Source organism: Hydra vulgaris, chromosome 01 (assembly GCF_038396675.1).
Source record: "Hydra vulgaris chromosome 01, alternate assembly HydraT2T_AEP".
NCBI classification, from domain to species: domain Eukaryota; kingdom Metazoa; phylum Cnidaria; class Hydrozoa; order Anthoathecata; family Hydridae; genus Hydra; species Hydra vulgaris.
This window is the reverse complement of record NC_088920.1, coordinates 64,664,641-64,684,884: the sequence shown is the minus strand read 5'-3', so window position 1 is coordinate 64,684,884 and position 20,244 is coordinate 64,664,641. Positions and strand designations below refer to the sequence as shown.

Sequence of the window (20,244 nt, the reverse complement as noted above, 5' to 3'; positions counted from 1 at the left end):
GTATAAATATTTAATAGAACGCAAAATCTTAGATAAAAATCAATACGGGTTTCAAACGCAACATTTAACGAAACATGCTATCCTAGATCTCATTAATACACTTTCTTCAATGATAAGAAACTTGTATTAGGAGTCTTTATTAATCTAACAAAAGCGTTTTACACTGTAGACCACGCAATACTACTGAAAAAAATGGAAAAAATAAGCATTAAAAATCAAATTATAAAATGGTTTGCTAACTATCTAGACAATAGACAACAATGAGTTATTATTGATCACTATAACAACTCGAAACTGCTGAAAATCAAATGTGGATCTATTCTAGCTACTCTTCTATTTTTAATTTTTGTCAACGGTCTTCCTAAAGCCTCGTCAAAACATATAAAACTTAACCAATGGTTCAGAGCTAACAAATTAACGGTCTTCCTAAAGCCTCGTCAAAGTTAGATTGTTTAATTTTTGCAGACAAAACAAATCTGTTTTATTCTTCTAGCTTAACCAGCGACTTTTTTTATAACCGCAAGCTTAGAACATATAAAACTTAACCAATGGTTCAGAGCTAACAAATTGTCAATCAACTCAAACAAAACTAAATAAAACTTATTTATTCCAACCAAAAAATTAGAGCTTAATCATCAATTTTACTAACTCTTAGTATAGACAACACAATTATTGAATAAACCCAATCATCTAAACTTCTTGGTGTGCTTTTTGACGAAAATTTGTTATGGAACTCTCATATTAATGTTATAAATAAAAAATTCTCAAAAAACGTTGGTCTAATCAAGACATCGTTGGTCTAATCTATACAGCAAGACCTTATTTATCGTTCAAAAGATCAAAACTTCTTTACTTTTCTTTTATATATGCTATATTATCATACGCCAATAAAGCATGGGCAAGTACTCATAAAACTAAATTAAGTTCTCTCTATAGACGGCAGAAACTTGCTTCAAGAGTTATATTTTATAAAGACAAGCTTACTCATACAAACCCATTACTAAAACAGATTTAAACATTTATCAAATCAATATATATAAAAGCATTTTGTTTATGCTCAAGCATTAAGTGGGAACTGTTCCAAGTCGATTTATAAAAAAAAAAATTTAAAACTAATATAAATAAATTTAGCACTAGAGCAACTGGAAACTGTATAGTACCCTTGAAAAAAAGAAAGTCATCCCAAATCCTTAGAACGTATTGTGGTCCTTACCTGTATAAGAAAAAAATTCCTCACTATCTCCTCTGAAAAATATAAATTCCTTAAAAACTAATCTAAAAAAAGTCAATTAATTTTCATTTGATACAAGCAATTATATGGAAATTTTCTAATATCAGTAATCAGACCAAATTGGTTTATTTGATTAATTAATAGCGCTCTTTAATGAAATACTTGTAAATTAATATAATAGTGCTCTTTAATGCAATACTTGTAAATTTTATTGTTTGGCAATGATCTCTTTTCAAAATTTTGTAACAACTTTTCCGAAATCTCTATAACTAATACTTTAAAAAAAAAGATGGTAGACCACTACTAACAATAAAAAAAACATGGTCACAAACGCCTATTTTTTGATCTTCAAGTGTTTTTCTTATAAAAAAAAATCTGTTTTGATTAAGGTACAAGAAGAAGGATGTCGTGAAAATAAAATCTCAGGTAAGGTCTCAGTAAGTAATAGTAGTTGCAAATATGACTAATCCTGCCATTATATGTAAATTACCAAGACAAATTTTTTTTAAGCTTATAGAATAGTTGCAACAAGACCGTCTTGTTGCAACTATTCTATTCTAAAAATGCATCTCAAAAATATATTATGGAACATTCCACTTTCTTCATCTTATTTTTAACCTAAAGAACAAGTTAGAAGCAAAAAATTGTTTATAACACGTGCTCTCGAAACTCATTATTGTAACATCAAGTTTTAGTGTCAACAGACTTTCGTTGGTTGACTTTAGAATTAGTGGTAGCAGGGCCGCTGAGTGGGGTGGGAGGGGGGGGGGGGGAGTGAAAGGGACAGTTTGTCTCTGGCGGCAGATATCCAAGGGGCGCCAAATGAAATGAAGGTACCTTAAAAAAAAGGCCCTTCATCTAAATTATAAATAAATAGGGGCGCAAATAAGGGTTGCTGTCCCAGGCAGCGTGGCGGCTCTCGGTGGCCATGAGTGGTAGACTTTAGTTACACAACGGGCACGTGTCGTCCGGAGGACGTCTCGTGGACGTCCAGACGTCCGTAAGATGTCCGACGGTCGTCTCTCGGACGACGCATGCCCACTGGGTAGTAGACTTTCGAGTCAGCAACCTTCACAAAAATTTACGATAATGGAAAAAAATATTTGTGCCGTAAAAAAGTTTATTTTGTTATTTTCCGAGCGAAGTATTACACAAACCCGTGTTCAAAATGTCAGCTGGAACTATCATAAACAAAAATTTTGCATTTTCTAAAATTGTATTACCCAGTCTGATAAGTTGTAGACAAATCTCAATTACCAATCCATTATCAAAAAAAAGACGAAACATTTCTAAATGGAAAAACAGTTTTCCGTCAACTGTATACACAGAAGGTTCATTATTTTTGTAATAAACAAATATTTCTAAAATTTTGATTTCAATGCTTTAGGAGGAGTTAACTAAAAGTAATATTAACTATGAAGTCATATGTAACTATTTTAAAGTTTCAGGAAAAATTTGTTTCTTTATCGTTTTTAGCATACTAAAACCTCCCAAACGCAGAACATTCTATTAGGAGGAGGCAGCAACAATTCAATTGTAGTGCAAATGTGTGTTCTACATTGTTGCTGAAATTTGACGAATTGTGTTTTGTATTTTCAATAATTTTCCTTTGATCTTAAGAATTTTAAGAAAAAAACTCCTTATCCATTCAAACTGCTTTACATTTTCATTTTACAAGTCTCTCCTTTTTTCAAAATCTAAAATTAAAAATAATTTTTATGCTTTTTAAAAAAAGAATTAAAATTCGAAGAGTTTAAATAGACTGTTTAAACTTTAATAAATATAACACAAGTATTGAATGTTTTCAAGCTGTAGCAAAGTTTAGAGAATTATTGAGTAACTAAAGAATATTTGAAAGAAAATTCTTCAGCAGAATCAAATGGTCTTGATATTATAAATTTGCACAAATGGTGCTAGGAAATGGGTTTTTTGGTGTGACATAAAACTAGTTGTAGCATCTTTCATCATCGGTTATTTAACATTTGTAATATATATATTCCAAACAAAGCAGACACCAGAAATAAATTTAGAATTAAAAAATCAAAGTTGAGTTTACAAAAAACATGACAATTTCAAACTATTGCTTAAAATAATAACCTAAAATGCATGTTTTTATATAACCTAACTATACAAATATTCAACAAATAAATAAAATTTAAATTTAAAATTGCTTCGTTAAAGCAACGACTCTTAATAGATCTATGGGTTTTAGTATGTTGAATATGATTTAATGAAAGATTTCGATGGTTGGTTTTTTTTTGATGTTTCTTGGCTTTTTATGTTGTTTTTTTTGGATTTTATAAATATTTTTAAATTTTACATTAAATGTTTATTTTATAGTTTTATCAAAATATTATGTCTAGTTTAACGAAAAAAGAACGGAAATGTTATTTGTCTGTTCCTATTATGAAAGCAGCTATGCTGAATGATGTAAATAATATCAGACGTATTATTACTGAAGATGGAAATGCAGTAAACTATTGCCATATAAGTTCTGGTGATACTCCATTAATTGTAGCTGCAAGACACAAAAGCTTTGAAGTTCTTAAAGAGTTACTTAACTTTGGAGCTAAAATAGAGTGTTTTAATATTGATGGAAAACGCTCATTACATGAAGCAGCATATAATGGTTGCTTGCTCTGTGTAGAATTTTTGCTAAATCAAGGTGCTCAAGTTGACCCATTAAAACGAGCTGATTGGACCCCACTAATGTTGGCTTGTACAAAAGGAAATCTGGATATTGTTAAGTTGTTAGTAAATGCTGGTGCTAATGTTCAAAGAAAAAATAAAGATGGATGGACTTCCTTTCATATCTCCTGTAGAGAGGGTTTTATAGATGTTATGGACTATTTAGTTTGTATTGACAATACATTATGTTTTACAGTGAGTAATAACAAACGTACTCCTCTTCACACCTCATCTATGCATGGAAAAATTGAGGCAGTAAAGTTTTTGTTAGAGAAAGGATGTAATCCAGATGTAAGAGATTCTTGTGGTAGTAGTCCTTTAATGGATGCATTGCGATTTGGTTTTGTTTCTGTTGCAGAAGTTTTAATTAAAACAAATTTAGTTTTACTTGATCAAGTTGACAATCTTGGAAGATATCCACTTCATATTGCAGCAGAAAGTGGGCAAGTTGACTCTGTAAAATATCTTGTAGAAAAACTTAATGTTGACATTAATCTCAAAACAAAGAATTCAGGGTACACAGTTTTTCATTTAATAGCCAAAGAAGGTCATTTGGAACTACTTAATTATCTAGTAAATGATCAATCAGTAAATCGATGTTTTAAATATTTACTTAATGAACCAGATGCTAGTCTGAGAACACCTTTGCATCTTTCAGTTGCATCAAACAAAGTTAGGTTTGCAAAAATGCTTATTGAGTTAAAATGTGATCAAACTTTAAAGGATAAATATGATAAATTGGCAGTTAACTATGCTCTTAGTCAAGAAATGAGGGATGTTGTACAAATTGATTTACATACCTTATAGTTAATAAATGATGTATATTGAATTATGTATTCCTTTTTTTTTGTTATAAAGGTGATAGTAACTTACCAAGGAAAAAGAACTTGTAAGAGTAATTGTAGGAGCATTAGTGTAAGCAAGTATTTTTGATGTTTCAGATATTACACTTTCAGGTATTATGTTGGAGTTTGCAACTTAATTATGTTCATATTTATGTCAAATGAAAATATTTTGTAAAAAATGTTTAAAAGTGTCATATTTGAAACATCAAAAATATGCCTATAGCACTGAGTAGGAGGAACCTGGTCCACTGAGTATGAGGAGCTTCATCCATTGAGTAGGAGGAGCTTATAAATTTTGTATAGTAATCTTAAAAAATAATACAACTTTTTTTTTTTAATTTTTCAAATTTTTTTTATAAAAAATATTATTAATAAATCAATGTTATAAAAAAAAGAATAAAGAATCTATATTTTTTTATGAACAAAATTTTTTCAATAAAATTTTTTATTTTAGATCATTTCTTTTTAGATGTTTAATCATCAGCTGACATAAGCATAAATAAACTTACATCTTGAGACATCATAACAGGCAAAAATGTGCATTCATTGTAAAATAAGGAAATAAATAAATAACTGGTACATAGGGTTATTACACTTCTTAATGAAATAAGTTTAAACTTGTCCAATTTTTTTGAAAAAGATAAAAAAGTAGAACAATCATATTTTCACTCAACTTGGCGTAATTTAATTTTTCCCATGATATAAAATAAAGTGTCTCATGGTACACTTTATTTTATATCATGGGATAAATAAAGTGTCCCACGGTACACTTTGTTTTATATATTTATCAGAATTGAAAAAGCTTTAAAAGGAAGACCAGAAAAAGTTTTAAAACTTATTTTTTTGCAGAGTTAGGTTAATGCAACATTAATATGTTTTTTTCACTCTTTTTAAAATAATTTAGAGCCTTTTTTGATTATAACATAAACTTAACAGTAAAAATATAACATAAACTTAACAACCAAAACAAATTATACTCACTTAAAAAAGATGAATAAAAAATCAATTTTTTTTACTGCATTAAATGTTCTTAACATGTATATATTGTCTGTCTAAATTCTCAATACTAGGATCTACGCAAATGAATATTTGTAGTATGATGTTATCCATAATGCTTCATGCATAACTAAATCCAAATTTATATATTATCCATTGAATTGTATAACACAACAACTTAATTATATTAAAGTTGTATATTTGTAGTATTTTAAGGACAATTTTATATATGTGTTTATTGATGTTTTAAGGACAGATTTAAGTCTTGCTTAAGTAACTTTAAACTTGACATATCTGTATATATATATATATATATATATATATATATATATATATATATATATATATATATATATATATATATATATATATATATATATATATATATATTGAAAATGCATTGTTTACAGTGACATATTATTTATTTAACTTATTAAAATTTTATTTTATGTTGCTACCCCAGAGGCAACATTGAGTAGCAAAATTAATAAAATTTTAATAAGTTAAATAGATAGTATGTCACCGCAAATGATGTATTTTCGATTTTATATATAACACTTACTTTTATATATATTTCATCATAGTATTAAGATATATATCTTTATATATATATATATTAGGGTGTTTCATATTTTATCAATTTTTGAAATTAAACTCGCGAATCGATTTATAAATTGACCATTTATATGAAAATAAGTTTGAACAAAAAAAAGTATGTTTGTACAATTTTTAGGGTCCCCGCCAGTTCGATTTTGGGCAAAAATGTTGGGTGTTTTAAACGCCTGGCGGGGACCTTATAATTTATCCTATAAAATTTTTTATTCTTTTAAATAATATATGTTGGATTGGATATTAATTACATAAAAGAATCATGTTGAAAAAATTAAGATACGCCTCCGAGTTATAAAATACGCCTCCGAGTTATAAAATACGCCACCGAGTTATAAAATAGGTTTTTGTAAATATTAATAACTCGGAGGAGTATCTTAATTTTTTCAACATGCTCCTTTTATGTAATTAATATCCAATCCAACATATATTATTTAAAAGAATAAAAAATTTTATAGGATAAATTTGAAGATCCCCGCCAGGCGTTTAAAACACCCAACATTTTTGCCCAAAATCGAACTGGCGGGGACCCTAAAAATTGTACAAACATACTTTTTTTTGTTCAAACTTATTTTCATATAAATGGTCAATTTATAAATCGATTCGCGAGTTTAATTTCAAAAATTGATAAAATATGAAACACCCTAATATATATATATATATATATATATATATATATATATATATATATATATATATATATATATATATATATATATATATATATATATATATATATATATATATATATATATATATAAATATGTATATATATATATATATATATATATATATATATATATATATATATATATATATATATATATATATATCTTGAACAATTCATGTCTATGGACACAGTTTCCTGATGTTATTTTTGCGCTCTTATTCTAAAAATGTGCGCTTTAATTTTTCAGAAAAGGAAGAAAAATAAAGAATTATGCAAGAAAAGATTGCTGCCATATCAGGGGCTATTCTAGATCATTTTTGACACCGTCGGCCGTTGTTTGGGCGCTGCCCAAATTAAAATTTGAGAACCTTTTTTTTTTTTACTTTTTTTTTTTTTTTTTTTTTACAGCAAATATTGTTTTTTTTTGAGAAAAAACGCTGATTTTCTGCTAAATTTTGCTGAGAGTTTTGTTATTTAAGAAAGATAAAGAGATATTCACAAATATATATATATATCAGCTCTCAGAAGTAGGAAAAATGAAATCGGCATCAGGTCAGCAAAAAAAATTTTACACAAGGGGGTTATCATAAAAAATAGAAACAAAATCGGCGTTTTTTTGCCAACCTCAAACACTTTTAGGTTGACATTTAGCTCAGCATCGCTGAATGCTGACCCTGATTCCGAGGGTTGATATATATTTATTTGTTTGTTTATTTATTACTTCATAAAACTATGTAGTATTTTAATATTTTCTTTATACACAAATGGAAAAAAAACTTTATTCTTAAAAGTGTTTTTATTTTTTTATTTTTTTAAATGGAAAATTTTTAATTTTGAAATGGCATATTATGTACTATGGTTGGTATGGTCTTGGGAGCTTATTTGTACATTTAAAAAAGTAACAACGTTTTAACCAAAAGATTTGAAACAATATTGTAAATAAAGACAAGATTTCTTGAAAATAAAAGTTGTTTATAAAAGCTAGAAAGAATAGATAAAAGTGCTGTATTGGCTATAATTGTGCTATTGTTTTAATTTTTGTAAATTAAGTTATTGATGTCTTTTCATAAAGTTGTTTGACTTATTTTTTTTTTTGAGACTGTAAAGTTGAAAAAATGTTTTACAATGTTTGTACATTTTAATTGTTTGTCAGAACTGTTCTATGTTCATTGGTGCTTATTTGTTTGTTGCTAATAGCAAATTATTAGTCGATTCATCTTATTGAATATATTTTAAAGGTTATCGCTGGGTGATAAATTTGTTTTCATGATTATCATATTAGTTTGTTTGTAATTTGAATTTAGTTTATGTTGTTTTTGTGAGTAAGGTGTTCATAATGATGAGGATGTAATTCGAAGGTTATTTATAGGTTCTATGTAATTTTTAACAGTTTATGTGCTTTCCCTGTGAGGTATGTTTACCTACTAGAAATGCTTTTACAAAAATTATTTAAATTAAAAATATTATATCTCTATTCTTAATATTGTTCATATATGTTAACCATGTTTTTTTAAATTTTTTAAATTTTAGTCGACTTAGAGGAGAGATGCTTCGACAACATACTTGACACAAAAACCAAAAACAGATTTCATCGAAGAAATATGTTCAAGTTACTTCTTGATAGGCTCATCACTCATGAAAGAGTTGTTGTTACATATGTTAGAGGAAAAGGATTAGCTAGACTTACAGAATTGGTATGCTTCTATTTATATGGGTTTAATTGTATCACTTAATAATTTTGAAAGTAGAAAGTTTAAATTTTTTTTGTTGAGACTTTCATGACAAATGTTCGCAAGTATTTTCTAAGTTCAAACTTTATTTTTTTAAGGAGTGCTGCTACATTGCTGAGGGTTTGGACTAAGACAGCAATCTTTTCTTTCATTATTCTTCTTCTTCTTCTTCTTCTTCTTTTTTTTTTTTTAACAGAAAAAGCTGTATGCCATAAAGATAAAATGAGTAAGCAGTTGTTGATCTATATATGCTCAAATACTACCACACAATGGGCCAAACAGCTGTTTTCACTGACATTGGTTTATAACTTTCGAACAGAAAGTGCTATGGGGTTGATTACGAACTTTCTGGAAAGGTTTTTATGTGTTAATTTTGGAAAAACTAAAAAGTAATTTTGCTGCAGGATATTAGGGTCATAATTTAAAAGAACAAAAATCAAAATTTCTTAAAGGTTATAACAAAAATACGTATAAATTTTTACAAATATGTATGTATATTTTGTAACACAAAGATAACATAGGTACATCAATGACAAAAGCAATAAAAATTATCAAAAGAAGCACTTATATATGTAATTTATTCATATAAATAAAATGTGTCATCTTCAGATAAAATGTTATTAGAGACATTTTATTTATGAGAATATTTATCATGTCCTCATTCATACCGAAATTTGTAGTATGGTTTTGAATTGTACCTTTTGTCATAAAAATTTGATCAGATGATATCCACTTTCAGTTAATGGTGTCTGTTAAATTGACTATTTAGGAGTTTTTTCTTGAGAGTCTAGTATGTATCAATCTTAATATTTTGTTATTACCTTTTAACCCTGAATAATAAAGATTTCCCAAACCACTTTCCTCATTATTCAAAATTAGCTCCCAAGAATGACCAATCAGTTTGTGAAGTGATGGTGTTATACTGATCCATGGTCCAGGTAAATTTTTTTTTGTAACTTGTTAAATAGGAATAGATAAAAATCTGTACAATAGCTTTTATATTGATCCACTCTTTTTGAGGAAAATACTCAAAGAATTACTGAGAGCACCAGTTCAAACTTTTGAAATGTTGCGTGATATTAAACAAGCGATTGTGCAATAATTAAAACCCTGTTTAATTTTTATGTGCAATAGTTCTCTAGCTATATAACCTGTTGTTGTTGTTTCTCTTTTTTTAATTGTATCAGGGAACTCCCATTTTATACCTGTTTTTTTTAATATCTCTATTTGTAATGAAGTCTCTGCTTGCTTCAGAAATCTATTTGAAGCACTAAAAGGGGACTCAGACCAATCAAAAACACCAGCTTTCACATGTACAACAGTTTTCATGAAATGGTCAAATATACCCAGCAAAGCATGAAGAACCTATAAAAACATCCGAAATTTTTAATGTTATAATTTTTAATATCAAGTATGTTCACATATTAAAAATATAGAATAATATGAACACTATTACAAGATAAAAAACAATTTTGAACTAAGAGTTTTTTTTTTTGGTTTGTATATAAATGCCTACCAAGAGCACAAACTATATTAATTGATATTGTTTCTATTGGAAACTTATTGAAAGAGTTATTCTTTAACGTACTCTTCAAGCAAGGTTTCCTTACCAGCTTTGATTTGTATGCCAGCAAAGCCCATTTTTTTAAGTTTGTTTTTCTTCAGATGCAGATCTTTGCCAGCTATTCTGAATGTTTTTTGTGCAAGTGTCAATTCATTGGAGCTAAATTTGAAATGAAATTTAAATGAATTTGTAGTTAGCTACCATAATTGTTTTAATGACTTAGTGGATTAAATGTAATGCGGTGTAACGATTTATTTTTAGTTGTTTGATTTCGCAAAGAATGGCAATGAACCAGCAGTTTATTCCTTAATGCATGTAAGTTTTTTTTTTAACTTAATGGCTTTAATTTACTGTAAAGATTAGTATACCTTTTTTTTAAATTAATAAATCATTATTTTTTTACTTAATACTATAAAAAGAAATTGTAAACGTGTTAAATCTGTTTCACTTAGATTATTTAAACTTAATAATTTTTTTTTTTAAAGTTTGGTTTTGAATTTAAATAATTTTTGTTTATAATATTTACAAAAATCTGCGTAAAATACTAAGAAAAATATAATATTATAAACCAAATTTTAATTTAAAAAAGTTATGTTTTATTTAACTGATGTATTGTTCAAAGTATTTTTTATAAATATTATAAACAAATTATGTTTGGTAATGCTGTATGCTGTATGTTTACTCTTTAAAAGGTGTTTTAGTATTATAAACGATTGAATTCAAGATAAATAAAATTTAAAAGCAACATATAATGAATGAGTTATAGTGAATTATAACTGGGAGTTTATCATTTCTTTGAATTAACTGTGTACTTTCTTGGTCTGTTGTTAAAAGATTGTTTAAAATAAAAAAAAAATTTATTTTTATTATTTACTATTAATTTTATTTTTAACAGTACTTTAAAACAATATTTTATTAATTCAATAAAAGAAATAAATTTGTCTTAGTAAGAAAAGAGATTTTTTTAATTTTATTAAATGACTAAGTTTAAAATTATTTTTTTTAGAAAAAATGTTTTTAGAATGAAATTAAAATAATTTATTTTGTTTTTATCTTGCTTTTAATTTATTGCAATAGAGCGTTGATTTTTTTTAACAGATTTTTTTAATTAAAATAAAGTTAAATGTGTTTCAATTTTTTTTTTTTTTTTTTATGTAAACACGCATTTAATTAAAATTCAAATTTTTAAAAATCTCTATCTCTCCCTGTAGTTATCTTCTAAATCAGATTCTTGTTGTTTGATTTTTTTAAATCTTTTATATTATTTTTAAGCATAAATAGCTTATGCTATCTCAGAAGTCATTGCAATTTTTATCTTTATAATAATTGTATAAGAATGTTAAAATTGTTTTAATATAGAATTAATAAAAAAGCTAATGAAGATATTCAATAATTTGATGATTTCATAGTTGTTGGTCATATTACTGAGAAAAGTCTTAAATTTTTTTCATCATGTTTATTAGGTAGTTTAAAGGTTATCAACTTTTTTTATTTTATTCTATTATACTTAATTTTAATGATTAATGTGTTAAGATGTTTGATTAATGATTAAATTTTGCACAAAAAAAAGATGAAATAAATTTTTTTCTTTCTACTTTTTCTAATCTTCTTAAACGAATAATCTATAACAGATTATACAAATATTTAAATGAAAATAAAATCCTAAATAAGAAACGATTCGGCTTCCAAAAGCAATATTCAATTGAACATGCTATTTTAGATCTAATTAGTAAGTGATAAAAAATTTGTATTAAGTTTTTTAATACAAATTTTTTGTTTTATCAAATTTATATTTGATAAAATAAAAAGTTTGTATTAAGAAACTTTATAAACATTCGACAATATTAAAAATAATATTATGATTTACAAATCATAATATTATTTTTACTTTTTTTACATAAAATTTATTTTTTACTTTTAGTACTCCCTCTGTTCCAAATACTGTTCTGACTTCACTTTTTTTTTTATTCCAAAATACTATTCCGATTTGATTTTATTGCTAATTTTGATGAGAAAAAAATCAAATATCTTTACTAAAATGACTTATTTAAAAAATAAAAAATTATTCAAAAGTTTTTATCAAGGGCCACGACAACAGGAGTACTGAGGGGCCTTGCTTTTTGCAAAAAGATCTTTATTTTTTAACAAACTACGTTTTTTGGGATATTTATTTATTAGTTTACGTTTTTTGGGGGCAGCATATGCAGCAAGCAGCATCTCATTTTTGTAATATCTCATTTTTGTAATAACTTGATTACACACTGGCTCCTATATATCAGTGAATTTTTTTTCTTCCTAAAAGTATATCAACCTGGGTCTCAAAAAGAACCAGAATTTCACAAAGATTTCAGAAATGATAATGGTTTTAAATAAAAATGAATTGCTTAAATTTTATATACAAAAAACAACAGTTTTTAACTAAAAATTGAAAAGATCCTTTTTCTATGACATTTTGTTTGCAATATTTTTTAAAAAATTGTTTTATTAGAAAAGGTTATAAATTTTGAAATCACTATAAAATTCTGGTTCTTTCGAGACCCAGGTTGATATACTTTTGAAGAAAAAAAAGTTCACTGATATATGGGAGCTAGTGTGTAATCAAGGGTCATGGCGGGTGACCTATTTAAAAAAATAAATACTTTCAAACCAAAGTTCATCTGTTTTTTATATTGGAAACTGGAGATACCAAAAATTTACCAAAACGTCACATCCCTAATATACATTCAACACTATTAAAAGTAGAATATGGTGTTCAAAAGTTAATCATTTAGGATATAACAAGGATCATTTCAGAAACTACAGCAATTTTAATAGGTATATTTTTTTAAAATGTAAGTTCAGGGGGAGACCTAGTTCTTTTTTGTAAACAATGCAAAAATATTTATTCAACCCCCTCAGTTTAGTTAAACGTTAAAGTGTTGTCTATTTAAATAGAGCAGTACCATTTTTATACGCCTTGGTATCAAAGGGGATGCAACAATATATATTTTTTATTTTTTCCATTTTATAACATTTAAAATTTAAAAGTTTATAAATAAAAACATTGGCAGGGCAAGTAGACGTTTTTTTTGTTTTATCATCGACTTACAACCTATTTGCAAAAGCTGTAATACTTTACAAAATATTTATTGAAAAATACATAAGTAAAATAAATAGCAATTAGTTTTAAAAAAAATTCTAAGAACAATATTTATGTAAAAAGTTTAAGTAAAAAAAAAATAATACTCCCTCTGTTCCAAAATACTGTTCCGATTTGCATTCTTTGTAAAAAATTATTGAAAATAAATTATGTTTTTAATTAAAAACATTTTTTATATAAAATTTATATGTTTTTCTATAATATTATGAACAATTCATGGCAATAATATTATCTTTTACCACCACACCATTAATTTCTAAAAAAGATGTTTTTTTTATGAAATATTTTGTTTTGAAATACTGTTCCAATTTGTTAAAAATGAATTATAAACTTAAAAATTTAGCAACATTGTAACACTTTTAGAAAAAAATTATATATAGTGTGGTCTTTTGAAAAATTCTTATTTTGTATTAAATTATTTAATAGTGGTTAAAAACATTTAGTTTAAATACTTCATGCTAAGATGATTTTATTGTTTATAGATTGACTTTAATTGTTAGCGCTCTTATTGCATTTCTAAGTTTATTGTTATTGTAGTTTTTACTGCAATAATAATAAACTTAGAAGCAGACAACATTTTGGTTTAAAAAGATTTCAAATGTGTTTTGAATATTTTAAAATGAATAAAAGAAATACGCAAGAACTTAGCAATAAAATCAAATCGGAATAGTATTTTGGAACAAAAAAAAAACGTGAAATTGGAACAGTATTTCGGAACAGAGGGAGAAATAAAAATAACAATTCATTGATAGTTAAAATGATAAAATTTCAATAATAATATTCAAGATTAATGGTAACACCATAGCTAAGTTAATAAAAAAAATTACGATACATTCTGTGACTTTTATATAATTGAATTTTAGCTTAAAAGAAGCATTTAAAATCAAATATATTTAAATCTATAAGTAATAATGCTTATTTGGATTTTTAAACTGTTTTATATTATTTTTGTTGTATTTAAAATCTTATGAAACTTTTTTCACAATTATCTGCTATTATTATATATTATCAATATTATTTATAGTTATTATTGTAAAAAATAAACATAATAACAGTAATTATTATTATAAAAAAAAATATTTACATTAATGTTTATAATAAATATTTTAGGTTGCTTTTAAGTTCTCTACGGTTAAAATGAATTTAATTTAGACCGCTTATTCTCAGGATTAGCTTGACTGACTGTTTGAGTAAGGCGCAGTAAATGGTTGGCAGTATTTTCATTGTGATGACTTAGTAATATATTATGATTTTTAAACTTTGCAAACAGTATAAAACTATAATTATGTATAAAACTATAATTATAAATAAGTTTTCGCATCAGAATAACTTGTTTGCTCTGCAACACTGCTTTTTGTTATTACTGAGGCATCTATTGAATACTAAAAAGATTACAAGAATTGTTTTGGAGCAACTGATGCAATTGTTCTTTACTAACAATCTTGAATAAGAACATATGTAAGAGATTTTTTAACATGTACACGACTTTATTATAACTAATTTTAAGAAGAAGAACAAATTACAAATTCAACTATTCTATTTACATTAATGAAACCTTAATCACAAAAGTAATTTGATTATTCATCTTTGTAAAAATGATTTACATTCATCAAAACCTTAATCATAAAAGTAATTTGATTCTTTATCTTTGTATTCTTTATATTGTATAACTCATAACATATCTAAAAAATTACAAAATAAAACCTTAAAACAATCAATAGTGATATTATCAAGAAAAAATGGTAGAATGTCTTCAATTTCAACCAATTGATATTTTTTTAGTATCTCCATAGCCTAACCACAATTGAATATACAATCCATTATAAAAATATTGATGATAATAATAAATAAACAATAATAACAGTATAATGCAATATAAACAATCAACATGAAATAACTGAATATTTGTACTCAAAATACAATAAAAATTGCATTGAATGGTGAAAACCTTTCAATATCCCGTTGCTGGTCTACAACATATTAAACAGTATAGCAAAGAGGATAAGATAATTGAAGTAGTTCTCAAAACTAAAAAATTTATATATAACAGTCACTGATATGAATAAAAATTTTTAATAAAATCAAATCATTTTAACAAAATTAACTTTCAGTTAAAATTTGTTGACCTTAAGAAAATCTTATTATTCTCGATTTTTCAAAAGGTTTTTTGTTTATTTCTCACCATAGTATGAAACTTTTATAAGCACATTAAGTCCTATTGAAATTATGATGAAACAGCTGTTTAAAAATTTACTGAATTAAATCCTCTAGAGTTAAACTATTTTATTTGTGCTCTGTAAAAAATTACTACTCACCCTTTTAATAACTCCCCCCCCCCCCCATCCTTTATTAGATCTGGACTAAAATTACCCTCTCTCCCCTTGTATTAAGCACACAAGAGTATGATAATTTTTTATTGGTATCTACTACCTAAAGCTTCAACTTTTGAATGGTGCAACCATATAAGCTGTATACAGTTGTGATATTGTCACCATCTTTTGAATTTGTAAACATAAAATTATTAGCTATGTTGGCTGTAAATAGAATCTTAGAATGTTAGAATCTTTGAATGTTAGAATCTTTGCGACAAAGTGTTTTATTTGGAACTAAAGTTGTATTAATCTCTCATAATATTGTTACTTCATCATGTGACAGAGCTATAGAATTATCTTAGACTGGGTAAATATCAATAAATGTAATAAATATAAATAAATTTTTTTAAACAATTTTTTACTTTGTAAAGTCATTTAAGCATTAGCAGAAAGCTGCTCCACCATCTCTTGCAGTCCATTATTAAAGAAAGTTATCTAAATTCAGTTTTTTTCCAAATTCAGCCTTTATATATATATATATATATATATATATATATATATATATATATATATATATATATATATATATATATTTTTTTTTTTTTTTAAGAAGTTGTTCTTAGTATCAATTTGCGTACTTTTTTTTATGACTGGCCCATAATAAAATTCATTTAGTTCAATTTTAGATCATACATTTTTATGATTGTAACCCAGTAAATCGTCCTCAATTACCTTATTTTTGGATAAACAACTGTCAGAAAATTCATTTTCAAATTTTGGCTGATTTGTTTATGAACATTAATATTCCTATAGCGACAATTTTGAAGTGACGTCCATTTGTCAAAAGACAAAGAAAATCTCACTCATACTCTGAATTCAGAATGGGCGCTGCGATTTGATGAACTAATCTTATTTCTTTGCTGTACTCTACTACATGATTATGAATTTTATTTACTGGCATTGATATATTTCCGAATCCCATAGCAGTTAGAGCGGCACGTCAATCTGTTGAAGAACAAATCATAATAAATGAAAGCCCGTCAGACGCTGTTAGGCGAGCAAGTGTAACGCGAAGTGTTTTATTTTCCCTTTCATAAATCAAAAAGTATTCTGTTAGTGATTTAGATTTCTTTTTTGGTGGTTTATCTGATGTACTTTCTTTGGTAATGTTAGGTTTGATTGGACTTTCGATCTTAACATTATGCACTGACAACATATGTATATAAAGTCTTTTTGTTGAACCACCCCCCATTTTTAAAATTTTCTTGCACTTTGGCAATTTATACATTGCTGCTTGGTCTTTCTCATCCTGTAGAAAATATTTCCAAACAGCTAATTTACATTTAATCCGCATACATAAAATCCACATACGTCATGCTTATTTTATTTTTAATTTTGAAAACCTTATAAGAAACGCTTTTTTTTTAGTTAGAAAAAAATTTATTTTGCAGAATTACAGAACAGAACAGAAAAACTAACAAAACTAAGCTATTAAAAAATTGAACTACCGCGAATACTTAAAAAGTGTATAGATGTAAATAACAAGTGTTTATATGTAAATAAGTAATATATATATATATATATATATATATATATATATATATATATATATATATATATATATATATATATATATATATATATATATATATATATATATATATATATATATATATATATATATATATGTATATATATATATATATATATATATATATATACACATATATATAGTATATATGTAAATAAGTTTATATAAGTAAATATGTAAATATTTTTTTATAAACAATAAAAATTCGTATTATATAACAAATTATTATAATATAAATATTACCCTTATTATTTAATGATGCAAAGTGTGGGTATCGCAAGTACCGCTAACGTGTTATAAAAATATTTTTCATTGTTTTATTAAAGCTTATTAATTCATACCTCTCACCATTCTTTACCATACCTCTTACCATTCTTTACCATACCTCTCACCATTCTTTACGTACAGTTTATGTGCCAGTAGTGTCGTAAAGTGTTTAAATACATCTCTGAATCCACCATTTATACAAACGTTCAATGGGGTAAACTACCGTGTTAAGTACCGTGCTTAACTTCTAGAACTCGTTTTTAAACATTCACGTTTTTTCGCTTCTTTGTGTCTAGGGAATATCTGTTTTGTTGTTTGATTTTTCGGAGGACTTGGAATTTACGTGCGTTACTTAAACATCAAAAAATGCAGTTTCTCCCTTCCTCCAAAAACCTTTTGCTTTCGTATCCAATCTAGCTTATTAATCTCTTTTTAAAGAAGATAGTGTATTAAATTTTCAAATTGTGTATATGCTAATCAACATAATATATTGTGAAGATTTTCACTTTTTTTTCGTTTCTTAATCAAACCTTTTCGATAACCTATTTATTGTGAACTGAAAATACAATAATATAACTGAAAATTTCTGCAATACTCAGGGCCGTCCCGAAGAGATTTAAAAGAGGGGGGGGGGGTAACGTGTCTGTTTTTTGCCGACTAAAGCCAAAAAAACAATTTTTGCTTACTAACTTATCTAATTAAAAAAAAAAAAGGTCCTCGTTTTCCGACATTCGCCGACCGCTAACTAAATCCAATTTTGCCGACTCCAGTGTCAAACTCCATTTGCCAACTAATAAAATTTGTAGAGGAGGCTAGACACCCCCTACGAAAACCCCTCCTCCTCCTTGGGAAAGCCCTGGGAATACTAAATATTAGTTATTTGATTGATACGCATTAATTGTATATATTTTTATATATATATATTTTTTTACGCTTTGTTTTGTTCGATCTTATGGGGAATCCCGGGGTTGATATTAGACAGTTTCGGGATTTCAGGATCCCTGGATCTCGGGATTGCAATCGTTAAAAAAAAGTCTATTTGAAACTTTAGGAAAGTTAAAAAATGTATCTTTTGTTTCAATTTTTTTTTTCGTTTTTCACAAAGGTCTTATAAAAACTTCTAAAATATGATATATTTCTATATATAATAGGTCATAGTCGGGTATACCAAAACCTGCGGAAAATTTACCTTAAGTGGTAAAATTTACATTAAATTTATCTTATGTAGTATATTAAATTTATGCATATTTACATAATTGTTGTATTTACTATTTATTGTAATCTGTTTATTGTTCTTACTTCTTTCAAGAGAAAAGAACTTGTTCCTCGTGTTTTCAAAGACTTGTTGCCTCGATTTGAAAATCTTGAAAGTGGTTATACTCAAATGTATCATTTGCAGTCGGAAGCAATTCCACAAGTCCGACGTGGGCGTTTACTGCATCACATAAAAGGAAACGCTGTAGTTGAACTTGTTGGTAATGACCTCCCTCCTCTTTTACCCACAGAAGAAGAATTACAGAAACTCACATTTGAATATATGATGAAGAAAAAAGAATCTATTGATAATATTAGGAGAGGAACTTGTCTTTAGAGAACATGTATTTAATTTCTTATTAGTAAGACGTCTAGGTTGTTATAAATTTACAAATTTTTAAAATAATCTTTTTATAAAAGTTTTTCATTCTCGTCTAAACATTACTGATATTATTCATAACATTGCTGATATTATTCCGTTATCGAATGAAAGTTTAATAAAAAGTTAATGTCAATAAAAATAAATCACCACTCGGTTCAAGTTTAATATTATCTATTAATAATGGTTTGGTTTAATTATAACAATGTCATAATTTAGGCGCCAAAGACGCAAAAGGTGGTGATCACTACGCAGAAGGCGGTGCAACCGGAATTTTTTACTCTTTAAATTACAGCGTAATTTTTTCTGAAGCTTTAACTTATTTAATTCGTATAAAAATTATAAAATTTTATCGATTTTTAAATTTTGTAAATTCAAACTTCAAGCAGATCCAGGCCAGAGGCGATTTTAGGGGTGGGGGTGGGGGGTGGGTAACACCCCTCAAAAAAGGTGATTTTAAAGTTATAGTTGGTTCTTTAAAGTAAATAGTCGGGTATTTGACACATTTCAGTCGGGTGAATTTTAGTTTAGTTAAGTAATTCGACTTATTTCCAAATATTGGTTGACTTGAAGAAAAACAAAAAGAATCGAGGGTTTTGGAATAGTTCACGATAAGAATCCTGTGATTTTGTTAGAACTAATTTTAATGCGTCTATTTGCAGGCCGGCGTCTTTTATAGAAAACCTTTCAAAAAAATTTTATAAATTTATAGTAACTTATAAAGTCTGCAAAGATAAGGGTCTTTAATTATTGAGAATGGATAAGAGCAAACTATCTAAAGGTGAGGGACCAATGCAATCAAGAATGTGCGGTAGCGAAAACCAATAAACAGTTTTGCAAAAGCTTGACTTTAGCTGAGAACGAAAAGACAAACAACTATAGAATCTTGTTTTCTATTGAGAATGTGGTTGTAGTACATCGTTTATTGCTAGCATTTATTTTGGCGTTTGTGCTACCTGGTATGAAAAT

At 26.5% G+C, this 20,244-nt stretch overlaps 2 protein-coding genes across 2 annotated transcripts; both read left to right on the top strand.

The window, feature by feature from the left end:
- Positions 1–2,362: 2,362 nt before the first annotated feature.
- On the top strand, positions 2,363–19,315 carry LOC100199826 (uncharacterized). Its single transcript, XM_065788940.1, has 4 exons — positions 2,363–2,562; positions 8,570–8,733; positions 10,595–10,648; positions 18,952–19,315. The coding sequence occupies exons 1-4, from the start codon at positions 2,400–2,402 to the stop codon at positions 19,231–19,233; spliced, it is 663 nt and encodes a 220-aa protein (XP_065645012.1). The 5' UTR covers positions 2,363–2,399; the 3' UTR covers positions 19,234–19,315.
- Positions 3,540–4,820, top strand: LOC105843128 (ankyrin repeat domain-containing protein 16). Its single transcript, XM_065788939.1, has one exon. It carries the CDS (start codon positions 3,587–3,589, stop codon positions 4,724–4,726), a length of 1,140 nt encoding a protein of 379 aa, XP_065645011.1. The 5' UTR covers positions 3,540–3,586; the 3' UTR covers positions 4,727–4,820.
- Positions 19,316–20,244: the final 929 nt, after the last annotated feature.

Coding starts and splice junctions, on each gene's coding strand:
- LOC100199826 (XM_065788940.1), top strand. CDS start 2,400: ATGTCAGCTGGAACTATCATAAACAAAAATTTTGCATTTTCTAAAATT. Junction 2,563..8,569: donor GTCAACTGTATACACAGAAG/GTTCATTATTTT, acceptor TTTAAATTTTAG/TCGACTTAGAGGAGAGATGC. Junction 8,734..10,594: donor TAGCTAGACTTACAGAATTG/GTATGCTTCTAT, acceptor ATTTATTTTTAG/TTGTTTGATTTCGCAAAGAA.
- LOC105843128 (XM_065788939.1), top strand. CDS start 3,587: ATGTCTAGTTTAACGAAAAAAGAACGGAAATGTTATTTGTCTGTTCCT.